At 46.9% G+C, this 17,381-nt stretch overlaps 1 protein-coding gene across 3 annotated transcripts in view; it reads right to left on the bottom strand.

Moving 5' to 3' along the window:
• Positions 1-1,963: 1,963 nt before the first annotated feature.
• LOXHD1 (lipoxygenase homology PLAT domains 1) overlaps positions 1,964-17,381 on the bottom strand; it is a 275,680-nt gene continuing 260,262 nt past the window's right edge. For all 3 annotated transcript variants that reach the window (XM_068251570.1, XM_068251579.1, XM_068251585.1), the window contains 4 exons: positions 13,807-13,977; positions 11,014-11,152; positions 7,762-7,923; positions 1,964-2,814 (listed from right to left, as the gene is read on the bottom strand). In XM_068251570.1, coding sequence (XP_068107671.1) covers positions 2,334-2,814; positions 7,762-7,923; positions 11,014-11,152; positions 13,807-13,977 — 953 coding nt within the window. In that variant the 3' untranslated portion in view covers positions 1,964-2,333. The remainder of the gene's footprint in view (positions 2,815-7,761; positions 7,924-11,013; positions 11,153-13,806; positions 13,978-17,381) is intronic.

Raw genomic sequence — 17,381 nt, 5'->3', positions numbered from 1 at the left:
TTAGAAAGAAGACACCCCAAGGTATTCCGTTAGGAGTATGGTGAGTTCATAGAAGATTTTATTTTTTGTCACAAGTTAGCGGAAAATGACACTTTGTGAAAAAAAAACAGTTAAAATCAATTACCTCCTTTTCTTGTCACTAATACAGCTTTCTTTTAGTGACAATTTGTTTATTTTTTTTACACACAATTGTCTATTTACAGAGATATTTCTCCCACTCAGCATGGGTATGTGTAAAAATACACCCCAAAACACATTATACTACTTCTCCTGAGTACAGCGGTACCACATGTGTGGCACTTTTTTGCGCCCTAAGTGCGCTAAGGGGCCCAAAGTCCAATGAGCACCTTTAGGATTTCACAGGTCATTTCGCGACATTTGGTTTCAGGACTACTCCTCATGGTTTAGGGCCCCTAAAATGCCAGGGCAGTATAGGAACCCCACAAATGACCCCATTCTAGAAAGAAGACACCCAAAGGTATTCCGTTAGGAGTATGGTGAGTTCATAGAAGATTTTATTTTTTGTCACAAATTAGCAGAAAATGACACTTTGTGAAAAAAAAAAACAATTAAAATCAATTTCCGCTAACTTGCGACAAGAAATAAAATCTTCTATGAACTCGCCATACTCCGAACGGAATACCTTGGGGTGTCTTCTTTCTAAAATGGGGTCATTAGTGGGGTTCCTATACTGCCCTGGCATTTTAGGGGCCCTAAACCGTGAGGAGTAGTCTTGAAACAAAAATGACCTGTGAAATCCTAAAGGTACTCATTGGACTTTGGGCCCCCTTAGCGCAGTTAGGGTGCAAAAAAGTCCCACACATGTGGTATCTCCGTACTCAGGAGAAGTAGTATAATGTGTTTTGGGGTGTATTTTTACACATACCCATGCTGAGTGGGAGAAATCTCTATGTAAATGGACAATTGTGTGTAAAAAAAAATCAAACAATTGTCATTTACAGAGATATTTCTCCCACCCAGCATGGGTATGTGTAAAAATACACCCCAAAACACGTTATACTACTTCTCCTGAGTACGGCAATACCACATGTGTGGCACTTTTTTGCAGCCTAACTGCGCTAAGGGGCCCAAAGTCCAATGAGCACCTTTAGGCTTTACAGGGGTGCTTACAATTTAGCACCCCCCAAAATGTCAGGACAGTAAACACACCCCACAAATGACCCCATTTTGGAAAGTAGACACTTCAAGGTATTCAGAGAGGAGCATAGTGAGTCCGTGGCAGATTTCATTTTTTTTTGTCGCAAGTTAGAAGAAATGGAAACTTTTTTTTTTTTTGTCACAAAGTGTCATTTTCCGCTTACTTGTGACAAAAAATAATATCTTCTATGAACTCACTATGCCTCTCAGTGAATACTTTGGGATGTCTTCTTTCCAAAATGGGGTCATTTGGGGGGTATTTATATTATCCTGGAATTCTAGCCCCTCATGAAACATGTCAGGTGGTCAGAAAAGGCAGAGATGCTGGAAAATGGGAAAATTCACTTTTTGCACCATAGATTGTAAACGCTATAACTTTTACCCAAACCAATAAATATAGGCTGAATGGGGGTTTTTTATCAAAAACATGTTTGTCCTTATTTTTCGCGCTGCATGTATACAGAAATTTTACTTTATTTTAAAAATGTCAGCACAGAAAGTTAAAAAAAATCATTTTTTTGACAAAATTCATGTCTTTTTTGAGGAATATAATAAAAAATAAAAATCGCAGCAGCAATCAAATAGCACCAAAAGAAAGCTTTATTAGTGACAAGAAAAGGAGCCAAAATTCATTTAGGTGGTAGGTTGTATGAGCGAGCAATAAACCGTGAAAGCTGCAGTGGTCTGAATGGAAAAAAAGTGCCTGGTCCTTAAGGGGGGTAAAGCCCACGGTCCTCAAGTGGTTAAAGTAATGTTAACAGAAAATAATACGATATATGACCAAAAGAAAAAGAGATACCTACAATCAATATATATTTATTCAACTTTATTTCCTCGTAAATCTTTGATCCAACACAGGTAAAAAAAAATGAACTATGTTGCATCTTCCCTGAGCTTTACAGAGACATATAAAAGCAGGAAGTTGGCTTTTATCTGATGGTGACAAAATGGCTGACAGATGGCTCACAGGAAGTGAGCTCTTACACAGTGAGAAGTCATGATACGACTCAAAGTCTACTTATCAAAGGTCATAAAATAATTTCTTTACATGGTTTTGTACAGTTTTTATGGTATAAAATATGTTGTAAGTATATATATATATGTGCATATATAAAATATATTCAATGTTGATCTATGAAAGACATGGCAAGATCGGGTGAATAAATTCTGTAGATTTAGTATTGAGGGAAGAGTTCCCTCCAGATCTCGCCATCTCCTCTCTTCTTATCCAGCCACTTGCCACAGTTAAATATGGTGGTCACTCCAGTGGCCGTGTTAGTGACCTCAACCCTCTCCAGCAGCCAACCAGGGCTGATGCCGGTGTTGTCGTGTTCCACACGAACCTTCTTCATCTCCCCCAGATCTAATGTCTCGATATAGAAGCGGTTTGTCTTCCCCCTCTCGAAGAGGTTTCTCATCTTCTGTTTGAGGGCATGCTTGCCGGAGTCTCCGTTTGACCCGTACATGATAATGGAAACGTTGGCGTCTGTTCCCGCCCCCTTCTCGAAACCGGTGACCACTATGACTTCGTATTTCACCGGGACCAAGCTGCGGGCCCTGCTGGCGAAGCTCTCAATGGTCTTGGCACACTCAAAGACTTTGAAGTCATCCCGCTTGCTGCGCAGTGGGACCTTGGCATTGCAGTTAAAGATATATCTGAAAAATGAGAACGCCACGTGAAACGTGTGTCCGGATATCATTAGCACATTCTACGTGTAAGGCCTCTTGCACACTGCAAGCAATTCAGATTCAGATTCCGCTTTTTAATCTGTTTTTACTTCCGATTCAGATTCAGATTTGCAGTTTGCTCCTTGCACACTGCAAATCTGAATCTGAATCGGAGGTAAAAACAGATTAAAAAGCGGAATCTGAATCGGAATCGCTTGCAGTGTGCAAGAAGCCTAACAGCTGATGCAATGATGGTTATTATCAGCACAATTTAAATTCGAACAATAGGAATGAACTAAGACAACAGCTGATTGATCACGACCTGACAACGAGATGTTGATCACTGAGTCTGACTCCTGTAAATATGTGTCTCTAGCCTGAAGGCTAGCAACGTGTTCTGGGGAGGAGGGACGATTTGTGGGGCAGGATGGAGCGACTTCAGGGCAGAGTGAGTGGGAGAACAATGTGCTTGAGGTCATTTTAGCGCGGGGGTTTTAATAGATGCTTGTGTTAACTTTCGGGAATCAGGGGCCAAAGCGATGAAGTAGTAGTCTTATGCATGTAGGAGCTGTCAGCTTCTACATAAGAATCAATAGTTGTAGCTGATTGTAGAGGATCCTAGTGGTCGTTTGGTTTACGCAGTTCAGTTTAGGCACTTAGAGGTTGGAGTTAGAGTTAGGTGGGGTGGGGGTGGGGAGGTTGGTTTAGACCAGGCATGGGCAAACTTGACCCTCCAGCTGTTAAGGAACTACAAGTCCCACAATGCATTTGTCTTTATGAGTCATGATTGTGGCTGTAAGACTCCTGCAATGCATTGTGGGACTTGTAGTTCCTTAACAGCTGGAGAGCCAAGTTTGCTCATGCCTGGTTTAGACACTTGGAGGGTGTATTAAGGTTTAGCAGTTGATGGGGGGTGTTGTTTTAGTTTGGGTATTTAAATGGAGTTTAGGGTCAGGCGGGGTGGGAGGGGGGGGGGGGGGGGGGTTGTGGCGGTTTAGGCATTTACGTGGGTGTTAGGGTCTGTCCGCAACAAGCTCACATCCATCCATGAGCTCTTCCTCTCCAAATCCCTCACCTTCCTTGCCCTCACAGAGACATGGCTCACCCCCTCTGACTGTACTGCAGCCGCTGCTCTCTCCTATGGGGGACTGCATCTCAGTCACACCCCCAGACCTGACAACAGGTCTGGAGGAGGAGTGGGTCTGCTTCTCTCCGCACCCTGCACCTTCCGGGTCCTATCACCGCCCCCTTCCCTGCACTTCTCATCCTTCGAGGCCCATGTAATCCGCCTGTACCAACCTCTCCCAGCCATCATTGCGGTCCTATATCACCCCCCATCTGCTCCAATTTCACTCTTCCTGGACAACCTGGCCTCCTGGCTCCCCCACGTCCTGTCATCTGACCTCCCCACCATCATACTCGGGGATTTCAACTTACCTATCGATGAGCCTATCTCCACTGCTGCCAAGCAGCTACTCTCCCTCACCAAATCCCTTGGTCTCTCTCAGCACACAAATTCCACCACCCACCGCGCTGGTCATACTCTTGACCTCATATTCTCAAAGTCCACCTCCCTCAGCAACCTGGACATCGCACCTTTCCCTATCTCTGACCATCACCTCCTCACCTTCACTATCTCCCCACCAACAACTTCTCTCCCCACCCCTCAGCCTGGTCGATGGCAGAGAGACCTACGTAATCTCAGCCCAAATGTCCTAGCAAGTCCCCTTCTCTCCCTCTCCTCCCACCTACCCACCCTAACATGCCCCAATGAAGCGGCTGCACAATATAACCTTGCCCTCTCATCTGCTTTAGATCAAGCTGCCCCCTCAATCTTCCGCCCTATCAAGCCCCCCAACCCCCAACCCTGGCACAACACCCACACACGTAACCTCAGGAAAGAAACTCGAGCAGCCGAACGGAAATGGAGGAAATCACATCTCAATGCTGACTTCCTAGATTACAAGGCCAAACTGTTACTCTTCCACACTGCCCTCTCTGAGGCTAAACAAAGGTACTTTGCAGCACTGATTGTAACCCAAGCTTCCAACCCTCGACAGCTTTTTGCTACCTTCAATTCCCTCCTCAACCCCACTCCTCCCCCTCCCAGCTCCTCCTTCTCAGCCAATGACCTTGCCAACCACTTCACCACTAAAATTGCAACAATACGCAATGAAATTTCCCTCCTCCATTCCTCCCTTACGAATGCGTCTCAGGTTGTCCCCTTGCCTTCCCTCCCAGCGGCTCCCTTGTCTCATCCACCCCTCGCCTCTTTTGCTCCTGCCACCATTGATGAAGTCAGCCTGCTGCTAGTGGCTTCCCCCCCCACATCCTCTCCCTGTGATCCGGTACCCGCGAATACTCTTCGTCCCCACTTCCCTGACCTGGCCCCAGTCCTCACCTCCTTGTTCAATCTCTCCCTTTCCACAGGCATCTTCCCCAAAGCATTCAAACAGGCCACTGTGCTTCCCCTGCTGAAAAAACCCTCACTCGACCCATCCTTACCCTCAAATTACCGCCCAATCGCCCTCCTTCCCTATGCTTCTAAACTCCTCGAACGCCTAGTCCACCAGCGCATTACCCAATACGTCAACACCAATACCCTACTTGACCCCCTACAGTCTGGATTCCGACCTGCGCACTCAACTGAAACAGCCCTCGCCAAGGTGGTCAACGACCTTACCCTTGCCAAGGCCAAAGGCAGTTATTCCATCCTGCTCCTCCTTGACCTCTCTGCAGCATTTGACACTGTTGACCACTCCCTCCTCCTCCAATCACTACAGTCCATGGGCATCCATGGGCTTGCCTTGGCCTGGATCTCCTCCTACCTATCCAATCGCTCCTTCACCACTTCCTTCAATGGCTCCTCCTCAACTCCTGCCCCCCTTTCAGTTGGGGTCCCCAAGGGCTCTGTTCTAGGCCCCCTTCTTTTCTCCATATACACTTCCTCAATTGGCAAGCTTATCTCCTCCCTGGGCTTCAATTACCACCTTTATGCAGATGACACTCAGATTTACCTCCATACCCCCGATCTCTCAGCCACCACCATAAACAAGGTCTCCTCGTGTCTCTCAGCAATTTTCTCCTGGATGTCAGCTAGGTTCCTAAAGCTTAACCTAGACAAAACTGAGCTCCTGATCTTTCCACCCCATGCTGCTGCACCCATCCCAGGTTTCCACCTCACAATCGACAACACAACCATTCTCCCTACCTCCCAGGCCCGCTGCCTGGGTGTCACCTTGGACTCTGACCTCTCCTTCATCCCACACATCCAAAACATCACAAGAGCCTGCAATTTCCACCTCCGTAATATCTCCAAGATACGCCCATTCTTAACCCCGGACACGACCAAACTGCTCATCCATGCCCTCATCATCTCCCGCCTTGATTACTGTAACTCCCTCCTTTCTGGCCTTCCCCTGAAACGCACTGCCCCCCTTCAATCAGTGATGAACGCGGCTGCAAGACTCATCCATTCTTCGCACCGCTCTGCATCCACATCTCCCCTTTGTGAATCCCTGCACTGGCTCCCTATCCGTCTCAGGATAAGTTTCAAGATTCTATGCCTGGCGTATAAATCTGTGCACAAAACATGCCCTACCTACATCTCGGAGCTTGTTCACAAGTATACACCAGGTCGCCCCCTCCGTTCCTCCAACGACCTTCGCCTCACCACCCCGCGCATTTCACACTCCCATGCCCGCCTGCAGGATTTCTCAAGAGCTGCCCCCACCCTCTGGAATGCCCTTCCACCACCCATCAGACTTGCTCCCTCTTTCAACACATTCAAGCAAGCCCTCAAAACCCACCTCTTTATGATGGCCTACCCACCTCCTACCACACAGTAACTCTCTAAGGAATATTTAACAGCCCCCCCTAGTGTTTCCACCCCTCCCTTTAGATTGTAAGCCTCTGGCAGGGTCTTCCACTCCCTAGTGTAATCTACAGGATCATGTGCTCCTGTCCTATGACAGCCTGTACTTGTATTACTGGGCCTACCTAACCAGCCCATATTGCATGATCATGTATTTTGCACAATTTGTATGTATAACTTTGTTCTATGTGTATAACCCTACGTATGTCATCCTTGTATCATTGTATATATTTATTGTTCAGCGCTGCATAATATGTTGGCGCTTTATAAATACAATAAATAATAATAATAATAATAATAATAGGTGGAGGGGGGTTGCTTTTACAGGGGAGGTTGGGGTTAGGAATTAGGTGAGGTGGTTCAGTTTAGGCCCTTGGAAGGGATGGTTCAAGTGAGAATGTGTGCTGCCGGGTATTAAATAGTAAAATATCAGTAAACTAAATTACTGACATTTTACTATTAGCAGCACCACCCGGTGCTCAACTCAAGCAGTACGGCCACAATATGTACTCTCTGAGGTCAGAGGAAAGGGGGGGGGGGGGGGGTTCGTGAACGATCACCCACTTTAAAATAATAAAATAGTGGCAGATTTTCTATTCCATGTGTATGTCTGCTCTATGTATATATATACTGTAAGTGTATGTCTGCTGTATGTGGTATGTGTGCGTATATAAGCTGTATGAAGGTAGATGTGTGGAGAGGCGATGCTGTAACACAGCTCTCTGTCCCCTCTGCTCCTGACCAGGGGCACTGCTAGGGTACAAAGTGAAGAGGATGGTTGGGGTAATGAACTCGCGATTAAGGTATAGAACACATGGTTGGTCTGATGAATGCATGGTTGGGGTAGTGAACAGTTGTTTGGGAAGTGAAGAGGAGATAGTGAAGACATGGTTGGAGTTGGTCTGATGAACAAATGGTTGGGGAAATGAACACGTGGTTGGGGTGGTGAACATGTGGTTGAGGTAGTGAACACAGGTTTGAGATTGTTGAGGACGTGCAGTTAGCCTACATGTTACACACTGAACATAGTAACTGGATTGGACAGTTGGAAGTCTACTCACTGGTTTCCCAGCTCCATCTCTGTGATGGTGATCTCCTTCACATGCCAATACTGCTCTGGCTTTGGGGAGAATTTCCTTCCATCTTTAGGACAGTGGCCAACACAGATGGCGGCGATGTCACCTACGTTCTTGGAGGAAAGTTTAAACACGTCCGTTGCTTTCCTAGTGGAGAAAAACATCTGTTATAGATCAGCCATACATGGCCCAAGTGGGATCCATCTCCTGATTGTCCACCAACTGAGGACAGGACAGGTTCTAAGAACCACTGATCTCCATCATTCACGACTGCAATATGCTAGTGTTAACTGGAGAGGGCAATGCTACATTACTGTGCTGTTTCCAGTGTCTGCACCAGCAGGAGGCAGCAGTGAGCTCTGAGTGAAACTGAGAACTTTGTCTCCTCCCTCCTCTAGAGGGCACCAGCTACTGTACTTTTCGGCATATAAGATGCACTTTTACTCCCTCAAAAATGTGGAGAAAAAGACACTATATCTTACTGTATATGCCAAATACAGGGAGTCCCTGACTTGCAAACACACGCTGATATGAACAGCTGGCCCACCACAATGTCAGGGACTTCCTGTATTGTCCCCCATGTCTCCTCCGCTACCCATGAATAAACGCCGACGACAATCAGAGACCTCTATCAGTGGCGGACACAGCCAGCAGTGGGCCCCTGTGCAAAATTGTAATTGTGGGCCCCCTATGACCTGTGGCGTGCGTAGCGCGCCGCGGCAAAATATGGGCGTGGCTACAACCTGCAAAAAATAGTGGATAGAACTGGCAAAAAAAATGGGCGTGGCAATGACCGGATGAGGGCGGAGCTAACTGTAACTTAAAGCGAACCCGGGGTGAGGGTTTATTTCCTTTTAAACAATACTAGTTGCCTGGCGGCCCTGCTGATCTATTTGGCTGCAGTAATAAACTGAATTACACCAGCAACAAGCATGCAGCTAATCTTCTCAGTTCTGACAATATTGTCAGAAACCCCTGACCTGCTGCATGCTTGTTCAGGGTCTATGGTTGAAAGAATAAGAGGCAGAGGACCAGCACGGCAGCCAGGCAACTGGTATTGCTTAAAAGGAGAGAAATATGGCAGCCTCAATATTATTCTCACCTCAGGTTCCCTTGAAAAGTGCAACGCAAAGACAGTGGGCCCAAGTTTTGGTGACCCTTTCCCCAGAAAATTCACATAATTGTGCAGGTTTTCTCAAGGAAATACACATATATGCCCAGAAAATACGTGCAATCATGTCGGCAGATATGCCCAGAAAATACGTGCAATCATGTCGGCAGATATGCCCAGAAAATACGTGCAATCAAGTCGGCAGATATGCCCAGAAAATACGTGCAATCAAGTCGGCAGATATGCCCAGAAAATACGTGCAATCAAGTCGGCAGATATGCCCAGAAAATACGTGCAAACAAGTCGGCAGATATGCCCAGAAAATACATGCAATCAAGTCGGCAGATATGCCCAGAAAATACGTGCAAACAAGTCGGCAGATATGCCCAGAAAATACATGCAATCATGTCGGCAGATTTGCGAAGAAAATACATGCAATCATGTGGCAGACCTGCCCAGAACATACACCTGCTAATATAAATAAAACAAAAACATTTACTCACCTGCAGCAGCAGACCTCCTGTCCCAGCCTCCATCCGGCGCGCAGCTCCCATGGGTGGTTGGGTGGATAGGTAGCCTAGTGGGTGGGTGAGTGGGTTGGTAGCCTGGTGGGTGGGTGGGTAGGTAGCCTGGTGGGTAGGTAGCCTGGTGGGTGGGTGGGTAGGTAGCCTGGTGGGTGGGTGGGTAACTAGCCCGGTAGGTAGGTAGGTAGCCCGGTGGGTGGGTAGGTAGGTAGCCTGGTGGGTGGGTGGGTGGGTAGGTAGGTAGCCTGGTGGGTGGGTTGGTAACTAGCCCGGTAGGTAGCCGAGTGGGTGGTTAGGTAGGTAGCCTGGTGGGTGGGTAGGTAGGTAGCCTGGTGGGTGGGTTGGTAACTAGCCCGGTAGGTAGCCGGGTGGGTGGTTAGGTAGGTAGCCGGGTGGGTGGTTAGGTAGGTAGCCGGGTGGGTAGGTAGGTAGGTAGCCGGGTGGGTAGGTAGCCGGGTGGGTAGGTGGGTAGGTAGCCGGGTGGGTGGTTAGGTAGTTGGGTGGGTGGTTAGGTAGGAAGCCTGGTGGGTGGGTAGGTAGCCGGGTGGGTGGTTAGGTAGTTGGGTGGGTGGTTAGGTAGGAAGCCTGGTGGGTGGGTAGGTAGCCGGGTGGGTAGGTAGGTAGGAAGCCTGGTGGGTGGTTAGGTAGTCAGGTGGGTAGGTAGGAAGCCTGGTGGGTGGGTAGGTAGGTAGCCGGGTGGGTAGGTGGTTAGGTAGCCGGGTGGGTAGCTATCCGGGTGGGGGGCCCGACTCCTATCCTCCCTCCCTCCCTTCCTCACCTCGGGGGGCCCCCTCCCGATATGCGCGGCGGGAGATCGAGCGGCAAATGCAGGAAGTCTTCAGGGCTCTCCAGGCATCCGCTAGAGGCCCAGCCGCTTAGTCTCCAATATGTCTCCAACTGGAGACATATTGGAGACTAAGCGGCTGGGCCTCTAGCGGATGCCTGGAGAGCCCTGAAGACTTCCTGCATTTGCCGCTCGCTCGCTCGCTCTCCCGCCGCGCATATCGGGAGGGGGGCCCCCCGAGGTGAGGGAGGGAGGGAGGATAGGAGTCGGGGGGCCCCCCGGGGGAATAAAATAATAAAAAAAATATATATATAAAAAAAAAATACTTAATGGGCCCCTGAAGAAAACGGAACTTCAGGGGCCCTCGTGCGGCGGCACGGCCTGCACGGCCGTATGTCCGCCACTGACCTTTATTATACCTCACGGCTCCCCTAATGCCAGCTTCTGCTGTCATCAGCAGAAGCCGACACTAAGGGAACTGTGAGAAATAGGAGAGGTCTCTGATTGCCGTGGGCTCCGGTGGATAAGGTGAGCTGTGCTGCTGCTGCATTCTACCTATTCAGGGGGAGCAGAGGAAAACGGGGGGAGCGGAGGAGTCATGGGGGACAGAAGGCATTCACATGGGGGACAGAAGGCGTCACATGGGGGACACAGGAGGACACAATAATTGGGGGAGAACATCTACAAGACGCTCCTGGGACATGGGCTCTTTAGGTTTTTGCCCTGTCTAGGTGTGTCTTATAGTCGTTACTTCTTATATGATGAAATATACGGTAATACAGAGTCCTCACAATAGGACAGGTTCTATCCAGTCTTACCGAGCAAATCTTCTCTTCTTGGAGCTGTTCTCCAGCAGAAGCTCTTTAGATCTTCCTTTTTTCCCTTCGAGCATAAGCCAGATATTTTCCTTTGTTTCTGCGTCATCTCGGTCACTTGTCACCGTCACAATCTCATAAGCTGCCAGATAATTATTGCACACAAGTCACTCATATGTAAGCTATTACCGCATTGCATGTATGACGAGCTCAGTGCATAAATAAATCACATTTATGTGAGCTACAGCCTAAAAAAGAAATGACCTACAGTTGAGTGTGCTTCCTAGTTGCTTTGGCCTAGCTAAAACAGCTGTCTACCCCACTCTATTATCATGAACTCTGTACAAGATGATAACTAATTTCGTACCAAAGCCTTTTTTTCACTTCCTGGTCACTGCAATTAGCTCACAGTGATCAGGGGGTCAGAAGCCAATGAAAACAGCTCCAGACTAATATAAAGAACTCAGCCATCTTTAGGCATCAGGCTAGGGATCTACAAGTGTCGGTTAGTTTTAAAGAGAGTCTGAAACCATATAAATTACCTCTTTTTATTGCTCAGTAATGTTAAGTATTAAGATCAAAGCTGTTTCGTCGCATTCCTGCGGCAGAACGATGAATTTATACCCCCCAAATCTCATGGGCAAAATTCTGCGATCGCTTCCTGGTAGAGGCAGAGCTTTGCCCAGTAGCTCTGCCTCTGCTCAAGTTAATCTCCGCTGATCTCCGCCTCTTCCCACCCCTCTTGGTCTTCTTTCACTGAGGGAGGCGGGGAGAGGCAGAGATTGACTGTACTGGAGGCAGAGCTACAGCGATAAGCTCCTCCTCCCTCAGGCAAGCGGAATCCACAGCCTGGAAAGTCATGGAATTTTGCCCCGGGATTTTGCGGGTATAAATACGTCGTTCTGCCGTGGGGATGCGGCAAATCAGCTACGATCATAATGCTTAACATAACTGGTCAATAAAAAGGAGGTAATTTATAAGGCTTCAGACTCTTTAACTACAGCCGGTCCCGAACCATTTAAAATCGTGTGATTGAAAGTATACAGTATTAACCTTGGGGGTGCCATAGAACCTAGTCTTTAAAGTGAACCTAAACCGACCTGGGGTTTCTACCGGCCCTGTGCCCGTGCCGGTACTGAACGATCCTCCGGTCCCCTCTATTTCGTTTGGAAGTGCGACCCCCGGTCCACACACCACACGGTAGTGGACAGGAGCACTCTGCGCATGCGCAGTATGGAGAAGTCTCTACTGTGCATATACAGAATGCTTCCACTGACGGGAGCACGATCAGGGCTGCGCATGCGCTGTGGTCACCGAGTCGCTGGCCCAAAAGAGGGGTGCTGCGGGAAACTGGAAGATCGTTCAGTGACGGTGCGAGCACATGGAGGCTACAGGGGGCCGTTAGAAGCCCCAGGTAAGTGAAACTTGTTTTTTACAGGTCGGTTTAGGTTCCCTTTAAGCACATCAGAGCCCACAAACAACCTAATCCAAATTTAGCCAGGAAACTTACACAATTAACTTCTGTATAATGAGGGTCAATTACTGTTAGTTGTAGTAAGTTGATTGCCTGTACATTAAAGCCAGTCTGTACAATGTTATAAATAGATTCAACAATATATTGAATAAAACTGCGGGGCACATCTGGCTACCTGTACTGGGGGCTACCTCATACTATGATCATTATCAAATGGTTAATATCTAGGGAGATATCCTCCATTTACCTGATCTACCACACATTGTTAAAGTGAACCGAACAGCAGTTTTAGCCCCCGCTATCTCAATAGCACATTAAAAATGCATGCTAACAATGTGGCTCATTACTAAAACTTTTTACATTTAAATGTCTGTTAGTGGTTTTTATTACCCTACTTCCAGGGCCTGCCATCCCCAGAAAGAGCAGGCAGATAAGGACCGCTGTAATTAGCAGTAGCAATGCATCAGCAGGATGGGTGGGGATATAGGACACTGTACTTCAAACATTTAGAGAAGACACACTTGATTACAGTCACACCTTCCTCTGGATAAATAAGGAAAAGGGAGGTGGGGGGGGGGGATGGCAGCTCCTACAGCTATTAGAAACCAGGACAAACTGCAGGAAAAAAAGCTGCTTGGGTCCCTTTAAGTATAGGATCACTGCAAAATCACTTTGCCATAGCCGTACAAAAGCGATTTTGCAGCGATTTTAGTACGTGAACGGGAAAAAAATGTAAGTAGCAATTGCTCACTGTAATGGCTTTTGCAATCGATAGCGCTTAAAAAAAAAGGCCGACAATCGCTGCTGAAATCACAAAACGTTAGCAGAAACCCTGGGCGACCACAATCAGCAAACTATAGTGGGTCCCAGGCCTTACTGGCAGCCAGCGTCAGCCTCAGCCAAATATTACAAACAGCTTCGCTTTAAGGCCCGGTTCACACAGACGTCCATAGGTGGTGGGCAGATTACGTCATTTCCGGTGCCGGCCGGGGCAAGTTCAGAAACGACATGCCAACAGTCACACAGCGTTTCGTTTGCATCCCAGCTTTTTATTTTAAAAAAAACAACAAAAAACTAGGAAGATTGGGGTGAAAAGGACAGCAGTTTCAAGAATCTGGGGAGCACAACTGTGGCAATCACACAAATGACGGCAAATGATAACGAACATGCGCTCAGTCAGTAAAAGAACCACTTCTGGATTCTGAATGGAAGCACCCCTGTAAAAAAATAAAAAAATGACACCAGCAAAAATAACAGGGGAACCTTCTGTGTGACCTGGCCCTAAAGAAAAAGTGTCCCATGAAGACATTGTGGCTACTTACAGGTGCGTTCCTTCAGGTCCAGGATGTCGTTGTTGGCACAGGCGAGTTCCCTTATAATCTGTTTGTCATCGGCGTTCTTAGCCAGCCAGCGGTCGCACTGGAAGCGGAATGTCTTGCTCATTGCCTCGTCTCTGATGTCTATATACTCCAGATGCCACCCGGGACCGATACCTGGAGGAGAAGCAATGACGTGCAATGTGAGATCAGCCCTGCCAGCTGGCACACAACACATGGGTTTACGCTACAACGTGGCACAAACAGACAGGATGATGGACACTGTAACCAGCTAGGTGAATTCTGACGGGTTCTTCCAGCTGCTACTGTGTTTTTTCGAAAATAATCCCTAGCAGCAGTTATCGTACAGAGGAGGTCAGCAAGCGTGGACACAGCGGTGCAGTGCCGATCGGGCACCAGTCCTGTCATTCCAGCACACAGCAATCCCCCCCTGTTTAAAGAGGAACTTCAGCCTAAACAAACATACTGTCATTAAGTTACATTAGTTATGTTAATTAAAATAGATAGCTAATATAATCTCTTACCCACCCTGTTTCAAAAGAACAGGCAAAGGTTTGTGATTTCATGATGGCAGCCATCTTTTTGGTTGAAAGGAGGTGACAGGGAGCATGAGACACAGTTCCAACTGTCCTGTGTCCTGTTCACTCCTCCCAGCTGCTAGGCAACGAGAACAACAACATCAGAAATCCCATCATGCTTTTCACACCATCAGGGGAAAAATGTCCGGGCAGTTTTCTTTGATGGGGCGGAGCTTAGCTTCTAAGCAGCTAAAAATGAGGCTTGGGTAAGAAAAACAAAGTTCTGATGCTGTGAACCTGTTAAAGAAACACCAGGCCTTTTCAGTGCTGCTGATTAGATTTTTAGTCAGGAGGTTCACTTTAAGGAGTTTACACAGTGAGGCAAGCCAGTTGTCAAAGGCCTGGAACCCACTACAAAGCGCTATCGCTAATCAGACTCGCTAGCGGTTTTAATGAGCGTTTTGTAAGCGATTTCATGAACATTTTCTGGCGATTTTGATAGCGATTTTAAAAAGTGTAAGCTTTTTGCCAGCGATCGTGTAGCGATTTTAATTGCGAGTGGTCCTTTCAAATAATTTTCATTTTATTTTACAGTATGCAGTAATGTAAAAATGCTAGCAAATCGCTCTGTATAGGTTTTGACGAGTGATTATGCCAGCGTTTATATACTTTACATTGCAGAAATGCTAACGCTAATCGCTAATGCTCAAAAATGCTGCATGTCCTGCGTTTGTGATTTTGGTAATCGCAATCGCTCCAGTGGAATTTGGCCCATCCATCAGCATTAGCTGAGCGTTTAGGGAAAACTAGCATTTTAAAAACCTCCCTATACGCTAAGAAAATCGCTCTAGTGGGTTCCAACACTTAATGATGTTTGCTGTAGAAGGGACAGTAGCTGTGTCAGTTGGGGGGGGGGGGGGGGGGGAGTAAAGCGGACCTGAACTCAGAACTTCCTATCTGCTCTAAAAGATAAGCAAGAGCATAATGAACTGTAAAGAAAAAACATGTTTGATGCAGCTGATAGAAATCCTGCAATAAGAGCTGGTCCACACTAGGTCCGGAAACGTATCCGTGGCTGCGTTTTTCAAACCTGATGAAAAACGGAGTCCCGGATACTAATGTTCAAAATAGCAGCCAGCCTCACCCAATTAAAAAACGGATCCGTCTGCGTTTGCAGGGAGCCGTTTTCAAAACCTGAACGGAAGGTCCGGATCTGCTGCATTTTCACGCAACAGATCAGGACCATGGATACACGCAGGGGTAGTGAAAGTAATGAGAAAACGCATCTCCAGCTCCACAGGCAAAAAACTGATGTGAAAACGGATAGCCTGAGCTTTATGATTGGCCCAAAAAAATCCTCCCACTCCTTCCTAATGATGGAGACGTTTTCTGTCAGGGAAAAACTGAACGGAAACTGATGCAAAACTGATGCACTTTCATCAGTTTGCCGTACGGTGGGTACGTTCCCTGATCCGGACTGCAGTGTCCGTCCTGCAACTGGGTCTAGTGTGGACCCACTCTTAATCTGCAATGTGTCTACTTCCCGCTTTCATGGAAGCAGACATAGGGTTAACATCCTGTGTTTATCAAATTGCTGCTCTGCCGAGGCAGTCAGCTGACACAGCTGAGAGATCAAATTACAGTGGTGATTAGTCACAGATGAGGGGGAATTAGACTGGCTAATCTCTCTAAATACATACAGGGTGCATTTCTCTCTGTTTTCCTTCTGTTCTGTGCAAGAGTTCAGCTCCACTTTAAAACAATTGCAGGGCAAGAGCTTTTGTAGAGGTGTATATTTTAGGATTGTCATTCCTATTCAACAACCCATCCAATGACTCTCCACGGAGTTCTTTTTTAATGATTATTCCTTTCCAGGAATCTGCAGATAACTCCAGCTTATTATTATGTCCAATGTCCAATTATTTCATGTGGCGGGTCCAGTGCTGCTGCCCTCCAGGCTGAGAGTCACAGCAGAAGTGTCCCCTCGCAATATATGGGGATCCCTCACATCAATGTGAACCCCAACTGTCAGCACAGCTCTCTAATGATAGCTCTGCAGCCCCCAAAGTATGTGTCACGTATGGTGGGAGGCGGCCGGGCCTTGGGAAATGTAATGAAGGCGGGGCTGTGGCTTTTATAGATATAAGACAATGCTTTAATGCCCTGTTCTCCAGTATGGGCTATAATTAGCGCCTCCCTGACCAACAGCAATCACTAAGCAGCAGCTCAGATGACCTCACTGGCGGCTTCTAATGACATCAGTCCTGCTGTCCTTCATGTGCAGCTGCTGCCTATCCCAGTTATGCAATGCCTGAGAAGCAATGGTAATAGCTAAGACAAACTTCAGGGAACCATACCACCAGTTATTATGTAGTATTACACTTTACAGAGTACATAGTGATGTCACTGACTGTCCTCAGAGGAGCTCACAATCGAATCCTACCATAGTCATAGTCTAATGTCCTATCATATTATTATTATTATTATTATTATGTATTTATATAGCACTGACATCTTCTGCAGCACTTTACAGAGTACATCGTCATATCACTGACCATCCTCAGAGGAGCTCACAATCTAATCCTTACCATAGTCATAGTCTAATGTTTTACCATATTATTATTATTATTATTATGTATTTATATAGCACTGACATCTCCTGCAGCACATTACAGAGTACATAGTCATGTCACTGACTGTCCTCAGAGGAGCTCACAATCTAATCCTTACCATAGTCATAGTCTAATGTTTTACCATATTATTATTATTATTATGTATTTATATAGCACTGACATCTTCGGCAGCACTTTACAGAATACATTGTCATGTCACTGACTGTCCTCAGAGGAGCTAACAATCTAATCCTACCATAGTCATAGTCTAATGTCCTACCATATTATTATTATGTATTTATATAGCACTGCCATCTTCTGCAGCGCTATACAGAGTACATAGTCATGTCACTGACTGTCCTCAGAGGAGCTAACAATCTAATCCTACCATAGTCTTACAGTATGCTGGGCATACACGGCGAGTTTCTGG

The sequence above is a fragment of the Hyperolius riggenbachi genome, chromosome 1, assembly GCF_040937935.1.
Source record: "Hyperolius riggenbachi isolate aHypRig1 chromosome 1, aHypRig1.pri, whole genome shotgun sequence".
Classification (NCBI taxonomy): domain Eukaryota; kingdom Metazoa; phylum Chordata; class Amphibia; order Anura; family Hyperoliidae; genus Hyperolius; species Hyperolius riggenbachi.
The sequence above is the reverse complement of the archived record's forward strand: the minus strand, read 5'-3'. Positions and strand labels throughout refer to the sequence as shown.